At 35.7% G+C, this 10,198-nt stretch overlaps 4 protein-coding genes across 7 annotated transcripts in view; 2 read left to right on the top strand and 2 right to left on the bottom strand.

Annotated features, from left to right (window-relative positions):
• The window catches only part of LOC118736943, a 38,836-nt gene that overhangs the window by 21,871 nt on the left and 6,767 nt on the right, over positions 1–10,198 (top strand). The gene's annotated exons all lie outside the window — the stretch shown is intronic.
• LOC118736944 (spindle assembly abnormal protein 6 homolog) lies at positions 1,714–4,252 on the top strand. Its single transcript, XM_036467110.1, has 6 exons — positions 1,714–2,121; positions 2,180–2,518; positions 2,581–2,879; positions 2,958–3,165; positions 3,217–3,550; positions 4,037–4,252. The coding sequence occupies exons 1-6, from the start codon at positions 1,954–1,956 to the stop codon at positions 4,129–4,131; spliced, it is 1,443 nt and encodes a 480-aa protein (XP_036323003.1). The 5' UTR covers positions 1,714–1,953; the 3' UTR covers positions 4,132–4,252.
• On the bottom strand, positions 3,629–4,914 carry LOC118736948 (coiled-coil domain-containing protein 12). Its single transcript, XM_036467116.1, has 2 exons — positions 4,691–4,914; positions 3,629–4,623 (listed from the first exon to the last, which is right to left on the bottom strand). The coding sequence occupies exons 1-2, from the start codon at positions 4,825–4,827 to the stop codon at positions 4,272–4,274; spliced, it is 489 nt and encodes a 162-aa protein (XP_036323009.1). The 5' UTR covers positions 4,828–4,914; the 3' UTR covers positions 3,629–4,271.
• LOC118736946 (THAP domain-containing protein 1-like) lies at positions 6,440–9,162 on the bottom strand. Its single transcript, XM_036467112.1, has 4 exons — positions 8,840–9,162; positions 8,668–8,790; positions 8,483–8,609; positions 6,440–8,415 (listed from the first exon to the last, which is right to left on the bottom strand). Exons 1-4 carry the CDS (start codon positions 9,021–9,023, stop codon positions 8,106–8,108), a joined length of 744 nt encoding a protein of 247 aa, XP_036323005.1. The 5' UTR covers positions 9,024–9,162; the 3' UTR covers positions 6,440–8,105.

Raw genomic sequence — 10,198 nt, 5'->3', positions numbered from 1 at the left:
AGTAAGGGTTATAATCCCTAAGCGCGGCCGAAGGCCGCCTACGCAGAAAGAAGTTCTGCGCAAAATTACTTCCGGCCCCCTTTTCCGGCAACACAGAAAGGAGAATTCTACTTAGTAAGGGTTATAATCCCAAAGCGCGGCCGAAGGCCGCCTACTCAGAAAGAAGTTCGTTTTCATGTATGCACTATTTCGGTTTTTGTCATATGCATTACTTCGATTTTGAGTCGAAACTGTGCATGTATGCATTAATTCGGTTTTTGTCATATGCATTATTTCGGTTTTGAACCGAAACTGTGCATGTATGCATTACTTCGTTTTTCTCAAATGCGTTATTTCGGTTTTCAACCGAAACTGTGCATATATGCATTATTTCGGTTTTTTTCGTATGCATTATTTCGGTTTTTTTCATATGCATTATTTCGTATGCACAGTTTCCATATGCACAATTTCAGGGTGCCGCTTTTATCTTGATAAATATTGCCAGCAATTTGGTACTTTGACAGCTACATTTTCATTTGCGCGATAGCTTCGTGGAGACAACATTATCGATATTTCAATATAAAAGCAAAAATTGAACTGATTTCTATTAAAATATGTGTTATTATTTGCTTGGGTGTGAAATAGCATATTTTTCAAACTTTTTAATTGATGAAATCCGGCGAAAATTGCCATCTTATAAATGCTTTTGTCAAGATAAAAAATGCCCACGCACAAATATTGCCGCTGATAAAATTTTTATCAGGCAATAAAAATGACAGTTGGTAGGCAAAAACTTTTGCCTGTGGAGACGGGCCGTAAAACACACCTTGGCTCCATGATGAAATAATACAAGGTGTTATCGGTTGGCAACTTCCCGCTCTAATTCCGCCATATTGACTGCCTTACGTGAAACAGTTGGGGTGTTCACAGTTCGTTCCAAATTGTGTCTGAAAATGTAGACGTTTACATTTTGAGACATCTTTAGCATCAAACTGTGAGCAGCCCTTTCTAGCAGTTGTCGCAAAATCGTCTCAAAACTTTGCTGGTGTTGCCAGACATTTCTTCTTTGCGTGCATTTTTTATATGTCGCCTTTCGATTTTGTTTCTGAAAAATTGTAATTATTTAACTTAATTACCGATTCCTAATATTTGTTATTTCTTTTCCTTGATTTGTTTCTTTTCATCAGAAATTGCGCTCAAATTAAATGCAGATACAGAAAACGTGCCCAATAAATAAAAAAAAAATGTGATTAGTATTGCCATAATGCAACCCTGCTGCGAGGTTGCAAAATGTAGACGCGTAAAAAACATACCTTTGAGTGTGACAAAATGTAGACGGAGTCGTTTTCCAATTTTGTAAGGGAAACATCAACACCACAGATTTTACGGTTAGAAAACGTCTTAAAATGTAGACGTCTACATTTTGAGACACTATTTGGAACGAACTGTGAACACCCCAAGTGTTACTTCTTTAACAATTCTTTGCCTAATAATATAGTTGAATTTTTTTTTATTTTACTCTCAGTACACATTTTGTTTTCTTAAAAAGGTATTTTATTTTATTTTATTTCATTTCATTGCGAATGTACTATAAAAAAGCAAGTTTTGTTTAGAAGAAAGTATGAAATTTTATATTTTTCTTCTTATTCTACTGAGCTAAGGCATTGTCAAATCGAGCTGTCACAACTGATACCACCTTGTATTATTGAATCATGCTTCTCACCAATCACCGAAATTTTTGTATTTTGATTGCCAATTAAAATTGGTGGCATATCCCCGGGCTTAGAAGTACTATTTACATGCATACATGAAGTAGGCCCGATTTTTGAAGGGGTTTTCTAGTACGATATCGATTCTAAAACATCGATACCTAATGTCGTATCGTCGAATATCGATGAGTATCGGACATTCTTAAATGAAACGTAAACAAACAATTTATGTGTACTGTGCAATTTATAAATAATCATTGAAAAAATGTATGCACCGGCCGATGAAGATTATTTTAGCAATTTTAATTATAACCAAAATACTGAAAATATTTTACCAACAGTGGAACTATTAGTAAACTTTCGTTTGGATAACGAACGCACGAAGAAGCCGTGCATCGTATGTGCAGAGAAAATTGTATTCAAAGGATTGCTTGTAAGAAAACTTAGGACAAATAATGAAATATAAAATAAAAAATACTTGTAAATTGTAGCAGCTACGATTGACGGAGAAAGCGGATCAACGTCGTATGTACATTACTACAGTGGACGGCTCTTCATTCAACGCATTGAAGCAAGATCAGTCATTACATGTCACTTTCGCGGGATTTATCGAAAATCTGGCACGAATGCTTCAAGATTGCCGGTCAGGAAAGCTTGAGCTAGCAGTAGTACAAAAACAATCCGATTCCTTAGGAGAGCCTGCGGACTATCAATTACAATTTGTAGAAAAGCGCAGTTTTAAAAATTTAATTCATTTGTGTCTGCCCAGTCGAGCGGCTCCTTTAAATGTGGTATTATTCTATATGAGCAGCAGGTTAGATGCAATACAGGTAAATATACATGATTTATATATATGTACGTATTTCTCATATTCTTCGTGGTTTAAATGTAGACAAGAAACCAATCGCAAGAACATCAAATACAGGCGCTACAACAGGAAGTTGAAATGCATTTACGTACAATTGAACAATTGAATGGTGATAATAGTAAACTAAAAGAAACCCTGATTGATAATAGTCGAAATTTAAATCAACGGCATTCAGAAGAGTTACAGCATTTGCAAGAGAGCTTACGAAAAGCATCTGAGCAGAGACACCTCGATAATGAACGTAGTCAAAAGACGATTACGGCACTACAATTGCAAGCAGATAAATTAATAGCTGAGAAGAACAATCTGCTTTCTGAGAAAATGTGAGAATATTGATTATGTATATTCTTATATATTAAAAATAACTTATCCACCTTTGATTAATTTATCCTTCCTTATAGAAAGGAACAAAAACGCTTCGAGTTGCTTAATGAGGAATTGGCTGGCGCCAAATCACAGAGTTCAACATTGAAGGAACAAATAGAAAGACTACACGCTGAAATATCGAAATTGAAAAATACGGAGCGTAAAAATGAAATGCATTTAGCCGATGCACGCAATCATATATCGGAGATGCAGGAGAAGTTTAAAAAATATGATAAAGCTAAAGTAAAAGTTCAATTTAGAAAAAAAATCACATTGTAAAAATTTAATTCGCAGGATGATGTTGTTGCTGAACTGGAGGCGGAGAAGAAAATTTCGCAATCTAAACGAAAAGCGTTGGAGATGGCTGCGGAGGAAATTTCTAAAGCAAATGAAATAATATTAAAACAAACACAAGAGCTAATAAAACTTAAAAAGACCATTCATTGGCGAACGGAGGTGGCACTACAACAGGAAAAAGCAATTGAAGATAAAGATAAATTATTGCAACTACGAGAAAAGGAACTGGTCCAAGCGCGGAAAACGATTGAAAGTTTACGAGAAGAAATACCGCAACAACTTGACTCCATGCGAAAATTCGCCAGTGCACTGGAACAAAAGTACAGCGAACGTATGTATATACATACATATTGCTCATTTACTTTAATAGTATCATAACTCGAAAAAAAGCAGACTCTACATATATGTATATTTCATTTCATTTATTTGCAAAATCATTAGTGCAATAAGATCTGCAATATTTTATAGTTCAACAAATAAAAGTTAAGACCGGAAATATAAAACAAGGTAATAATTGTTACTAAGACTAAAAAATACATATTCTGGTCTAGTGAGCTACCGGTAATCGATAAATATGTATATGAAATTTTTACACAACATAGAAGAGACAACTTCAAGGCGCACGCCACAAATCGGAGGAGAAGCTCAGCCAAACACTAACGCAAGTGTAAGCGCCGATCTATTATATTATTATTAGAAGAGATAGCGGTCGTTAACTCAATATTTGCATTTTTTTCATTATGACGCAACTGAAGTAAATGAGCGTATATGTACAAACTATTTATTTTACAAAACGAAAACTGAATGCCTTTTTCAGAAATAAATGCATTACGTGAGAAACTGAAGTCTTCTGGTAAAGAAAATATTTCGCCACACTTGTCTACTACATCATTAGGTTCTCGTCGCAAATAGGCGATTATTTATACATATATATTTTTTTTTGCAATTTAGATACCATCGTAAATTTGTACAATTTCTGTTATTTTATATCATATTTATATGTGTATTAAATAAATCCTTACATGATAAAATATATTAGTTGTTGGTTATTACTAATCATCATCGACTGTAGTAGCCTCACCGGCATGCGCCGTACCAACGTTCACCGCCTGAAATATTTCTTGGTCGGTTTGATTCTTTTTCAGCCGCTCCCGTATTAACTCGGCAATTGCCTTTTGAGTGCGCCTCTCTAATCGTTCTAGCTTTTTTGATACATCACGTTTTAGATCCCAGTCGGGCTTTCGAGGCGCCAAATTTGCTATATCAATTTCATCGATAATCATAGGCTGATTCAATAGTTCCAACTGCCCTTCTACTGCTTTTTCAATATCACCGGATGGTTCTTGGTCTAACACTTCGCCTTCGGTATTTTCGTTCTGTGGTTTGTAACTGCGAAAAATAGGCCTGCATGGATAATAAATTGCCAATTAGTAGCTCGATTTCAAACTGTTAAGTTGAAGGTACTAAAAACCTCGGAAGCTCTTCGGTTCCTTTAGTGTAAGAATCTTTATCGGATTTTTGGGCTTTTCCACGTAATTGACGCAAACGTTCTTTACGCTTTAAAGACTCCTCAGTTAATTTTCCCAATTTAATTTCCTCTGATTCCATTTTTCTGGAACCCAAAATTGAAATACATAAATAATCAAAATGTGACAGCCTAAACCATAGGAATAGGAAAACAATAGGAATTTTGATATTATATCGATATAGGCGATATCGATATATTTTTTTATTTCCAATGGGCCTGAGCACACTGACTGACAGCGGAGTGGTGACTTTTTATAAAGCGGCATCCATCCTCTTTCGTTTAGGGGGGGCAAATTTCTTTTCCATTTCTTGTGCGTCATCTTATATAAACTTTTCGCTTTTCTTGTAAGCTGGAAACAGCCTCAACAGTTCAACAAATTTTAGAAGAAATATGTGCATATGTATAACATTACCAACGTTTTTTTACGATTAAAATTCTGATAGTTAAATTTTTTAATTGAATATTTTAACAGGTAAGACTTTTTGTCTGCCAACAGATCTTTCATATTTGAAAAATTTAGAGTAAATAATACTTCCTTTCTTTTAACTATTATTGAACAAGGATTCTTAAATATTGCTCTGACATTTCAAAAGTTTTTTAGTGCGTTATATCGATATATCGATATTTCAAAAATGATATTAGATTTTTATAGTAACTGCTCCAGTAAATTTAGAAGAGAAAACTATCAGAAAAAGTTAATGAACACGAAACTAGCAAAAACTTGCAAGTGAACAGCTGTTGCACTGTTTTGACATTCTGCTGTAAACATTTTACTATTTATAAATACGTTTTAAACTCTTTGCTTTACACACAAGCACTTACACAGTCCAGTACATCATTGATATTCTGATTTCCACTAATTTTACTTTTGTCTGTGCTAAACCAATTCCATGATAGAGCTGCAAAACTATCGATTGTACAATCGATAGTTTTATTTTTGGAAAAACATCGATTGTTTTTGGGCGATAGTCCATGTGCATGTATGCAAATTTTTTTTATACGGATCCCGATCATTGCCGAAGAAAACACGGCTATTAACATCTTCGGCATGGATAACATGTTTTGTTTTCTTAGTGTTCTTACACGATGGCTACGTTTCTTTATACATTCCGGATAATCCCATTTCACAGCCGGAATAAACAGAATGCGTTTGAAATATACGTCAACATATAATCAGGAACGTTCTAAGGAATAAGTAAACAAAAAAGTTTATTCCAAACGTTCAGAATGAATAAAGAAATGCAGCCGATATGTATTTCCATCTGTCATAGCCCGAACACAATGAAAACGACGAGCTACAAACCACAGCCGTCAAATTATTTTAACACGTACTCTTATGTAGATAATTATTTTGGCGACGACCGGGCTACGCGACGGCTGTGGTTGTGGCCAGATTAGATCTATTTCTATTTTTCTGGCGACAGATAAGGTTCCTCCTCTTCTTTTATGTCAAACTCATACAAATTCATGATGTCGCTGCCGCGTTCAAAGAAATCATGTCGCCATCGACAAAGCGTTTAGATAATGAAGATAACAAATTGGAAGCTGTGGTCTGTAGCTCGTAGTTTTCAATGTGTTCAGAACTTAAATCTAACTGTTGAGATACATATGTAATTACACCTGTATGTCAAACTCACAGTATTCAATTAACTGTTCAAAATCACGTTCTTTGAAAATGAAATAAAACATAGATGATTTTATCTGTATATACATTCAATTTATTCAAATCCGATGTTTAAACGACGTTTTAATGTTTTAAGGCGTTTTAAGGCGTATACTTAAAGGTTCTCGTAAACGATGAGAATAATTTTCGTGATAGCCCTACTCTAATCCTCACCGCCTAAATAGCAAAGAGAGAGGGGATTCACTCTCATCAAAATAATGATAGAATCTTATATTCGCGCGGTCTTAGCGGCGATATTTCTTAAGTTAGAACAGGTAATTTCATTAATATTAATTTTTGTTTTAGAAAACGTTCAATTGTGCTAAATTGTAAAAATATGTATGACTTAAAAGAATAATTTACAAAGGAAAGGCCAGAAAAGGGTGATTTTGTGAAGGGTAAATGTCGGTGCATTTAAAGTTTCTGAGGCGATGTTTACTTATACTTGAGAATTGTCAAATCCGGCAATACCAAAGTACCCAAGAATGATAGACAAGATTTCGCATTCCCGACGGCGATCACATTTGTGGGTAAAAAGTAGCGGAGCCGAATAGGAGGATAAAACAGAATGTGAGATTAGTCAATTTTCTTAATATTCCATTTTTAGATAGGAAACGTGTTTTAATTCTTTTTAAATTGTGAAAATATATGACTTGTAATACTAATTAATAGGGGAAATGTGAAAAAATTGTGATTTTAGTTAAAGTATAGTGAATTTGGGTGCATTTTAAGTTTTTGAGGCGTTGTTTATGAACATAGATAACTGTAAGAATCGGCAAAACCACACAATATAGATCTACGTTATTTGACAAAACCAAAGTAGCGGTTTGCGGAATGCGCCACCTTCTGTTCGCTACCTTGTGCCATAGCACCGGTACCTCTGACCGCGCCATCTTTGTTCTCTGCATAGTGACTCTCATCTTAAAATAACACTCTCACTGGTATTCTCAGCTCTCATCAAGAAGAATTCGTATAAGGTGGTAGCGGTAGTACAAAAACTATTTGGCTTTCGGTACACAAATTTCTTCGCTGAAGGAAGAAGTGGGAAAGAAAACTTCAAAGCTCTCACTTTCTAAAAGCTTAAACAGACGTCAGCGTTGATCCGGATCAACTCGGGAATTAACTGCAGTTGATCCAGATTAAGTCCGAGTTAATCCGGATAAACTCTGCCGTCTGTTTAAGCTTTAACTCACTCATAAGAAACTTTGACACATGCAAACAGCCTTAAATAAATTTAACCTTAGCTCTCATATAGGGCATGTTGAGTTTTCATTAGTTGTTTTCGCTTACAAATTATCCAGTAACTTTTACTGGATTTTACAGGAAATGAGTCAACAAACACCACTATTCGTATGCTTTGATATTTCACTAGACGTATTTGCACGAAATACATATAAGGCCAGGATTTACCTAATCGGTGTGAGCATCCCTATTATTTTTCTATTGTTAAATCTTCTCTTTTATGAATCTAACACGTGCAGTGTTAAAATGAGACACAGTTTGCGCGTCAACGCACATGAGAATATTCATATCAAAATAGAGGTATCTCATGAAAATCACTCTTATCGTTTACAAGGACCTTAATACAACTTTTTCTGCCGCTTTCGTTAGTCTCTTTAAAGCTTCTTCAGTAAAATCCTGTAGTAATTGAAATCGGGTAGTCCCAGCGTTCTTGGAAAACACATGTATCCGAGTTCACTTCAAACTTTGCACAATGCTGCCAGCATACAGTGCTAACGACTTTGCAATGTCTTTTTGTGCCATTTTTCGTCGCTTCGTCCCAACCTTCATCTTCGTTATCTGTCTTTTGGTAAACGTGCCGGCCAGTGTATGTTCCACATTTTTAATTTCAGCAGCCATTTCAGCCAAACGCTTTTGCAGCGCCTCCAATTCCGACAAGTTTCTCTTCAATTGCAGGTTGGACTCCCGCTTCAATGAAGCAAGCTCGATACTTTGCTTATGGTTTTCCTTCTTAAGGAGTGCATTTTCGCGCTTCAATGTCTCTCTGCAAGTACGGGAAAAAATATAAATTATTTGATTTACACGTTAAGATCTGTTAATTATTAACGAACACTTCAGTCTTCAAAACTTCCTCTTGTTGAAAATTGGTGTCATAGTAATAACAACGGATCTGTGATGTTGGAGCATCAACAGTACCGTCCTCGGGCCGATATTCTTTATTAGCTTCAGACAAAACAACTGTAATAAACCACTGACATTAATAATATAGTTTTTATGGTATAATGGTTTTTGCTACCTTCGCAGCTATATAGTAAATCCTCTATGCTGTCATCTTGTGGCCGAGAAACTGCAGCAGGTATATCGCATTCATAAATGGTTGGCACGGCTCCGCGCCTGAGCAAGGGTCGTTTAGTAAATCCTAAGCTTTTTATTAGATATCATGTATAAATAAAGTAAGAGATATTTACCCATGAAATCATTAAATGTAAAATGCTTCATGCATATGGCGCTGGTATTCAAATTGAAGGGCTTCTCTTGTCGGCAGAATTCTACCCACCTGAAGGCAGTGGCGTCGTCTTCAGGAAACGAAAAAAAGCTCACCTTGGAACCTTTACTCCTACGGCTGCCACAATTGAAAACACGACACTGCATTTTTTATATATTTATGTCAAGTTTTTTGGCTGTATTAAATCCAAAATCTACAAAATACCACGAATTTCGATTGTTTTGGTGTACGGCGAACCACGAAATACCACGATTTTTGATTATGTTTCACAAATAGAAATGTGAGAAAAACATAGATGCATAGAAAACATCGATGGTTTGCTTCGATGCATCGATAACTTTACACTCGATGTATAACTTGGGGTTATATTAGTCCCCTTTCAGACACGTCAAGTCTTGAAAGCAATTTTTTTCGCATTCTCTTTTGAGTATTCTGTTTCCTTCCACACTCGTCAACCTTAATTGAATTCAAGTCCTTGTTTCTTTAAATGAGAAGCAACGAAAAGATCAAAAGAGACAAGAAAACTTGAAACGAATTGACGGTACGGAGGTATCTGTACTCTTCCCCTCTCTTCTCACCTCCTTCTCCTACGAACGAGCAGACTTGAAAGCAAGTCTTGACGTGTATGAAAGGGGACTTATAGCATGATACAATAATACAGGTGTTATCAGTTGGCAGCTTCTCGCTCTAATTCCGCCATATTGACTGCCTTACGTGAAACAGTGTTACTTCTTTTAACTATTCTTTGCCCATTAATAGGACAATTTTGAGAAGACAATAGGCGAATTCCCTTAAACTTGTAAAAGCCTCGTAAACCTCGTAAATTTAAGAGTTTCGTAAAATAACTGTCAAAATTTGTATGGAGCTCTATTTAGGAATTCCTCGTAAAATACGAAGCAAATTTGATGCGCAAAGGACCTCGTAAACTTCAGTGTTGCCGAGGGCCCGAAATTTGAAAATGTGATAAAATAATGAAAAATGTAAAAAAGCGTTGCAAAAACGACGTGAGTACCATGTACTCATGACATTCAGTCGAAGCTTGTTAGCGGTCAAATTAGTTCCGTTCCTTAACTTGCAAGAAGTTGCAAGAATTTACAGGAATTTACCATAAAGCGTTCCCGTACTCGGTTCTCTGGCTTCTTTTACCTTTTGACAGTTTTAGAGGTTTTAACCCAGAAAAGTTGGGGAACGCAACTATTGGTTGTGCTTGTTATTCCCTCAACTCGAGGACCAGTTAAATTTCTTCTTTGTTCCATCTCGGTCACTTCTTTCTGCTACACATATTATGCCATTTAAATATATTTTAAACAAAGAACGTAGA

The sequence above is a fragment of the Rhagoletis pomonella genome, unplaced genomic scaffold, assembly GCF_013731165.1.
Source record: "Rhagoletis pomonella isolate Grant_MI unplaced genomic scaffold, Rhpom_1.0 Rhpom_scaffold_00004, whole genome shotgun sequence".
NCBI classification, from domain to species: Eukaryota; Metazoa; Arthropoda; class Insecta; order Diptera; family Tephritidae; genus Rhagoletis; species Rhagoletis pomonella.
The sequence above is the reverse complement of the archived record's forward strand: the minus strand, read 5'-3'. Positions and strand labels throughout refer to the sequence as shown.

What these genes read in the sequence shown, in the direction of transcription:
- LOC118736944 (XM_036467110.1), top strand. Translation starts at nt 1,954, where the DNA reads ATGTATGCACCGGCCGATGAAGATTATTTTAGCAATTTTAATTATAAC. An exon ending in GCAGGTTAGATGCAATACAG is followed by an intron (nt 2,519 to 2,580) that starts GTAAATATACAT and finishes GTTTAAATGTAG; the next exon opens with ACAAGAAACCAATCGCAAGA. An exon ending in GGAACAAAAGTACAGCGAAC is followed by an intron (nt 3,551 to 4,036) that starts GTATGTATATAC and finishes TGCCTTTTTCAG; the next exon opens with AAATAAATGCATTACGTGAG.
- LOC118736948 (XM_036467116.1), bottom strand. Translation starts at nt 4,827, where the DNA reads ATGGAATCAGAGGAAATTAAATTGGGAAAATTAACTGAGGAGTCTTTA. An exon ending in GGAACCGAAGAGCTTCCGAG is followed by an intron (nt 4,624 to 4,690) that starts GTTTTTAGTACC and finishes TTATCCATGCAG; the next exon opens with GCCTATTTTTCGCAGTTACA.
- LOC118736946 (XM_036467112.1), bottom strand. Translation starts at nt 9,023, where the DNA reads ATGCAGTGTCGTGTTTTCAATTGTGGCAGCCGTAGGAGTAAAGGTTCC. An exon ending in TTTACTATATAGCTGCGAAG is followed by an intron (nt 8,610 to 8,667) that starts GTAGCAAAAACC and finishes GGTTTATTACAG; the next exon opens with TTGTTTTGTCTGAAGCTAAT. An exon ending in GAAGTTTTGAAGACTGAAGT is followed by an intron (nt 8,416 to 8,482) that starts GTTCGTTAATAA and finishes CCGTACTTGCAG; the next exon opens with AGAGACATTGAAGCGCGAAA.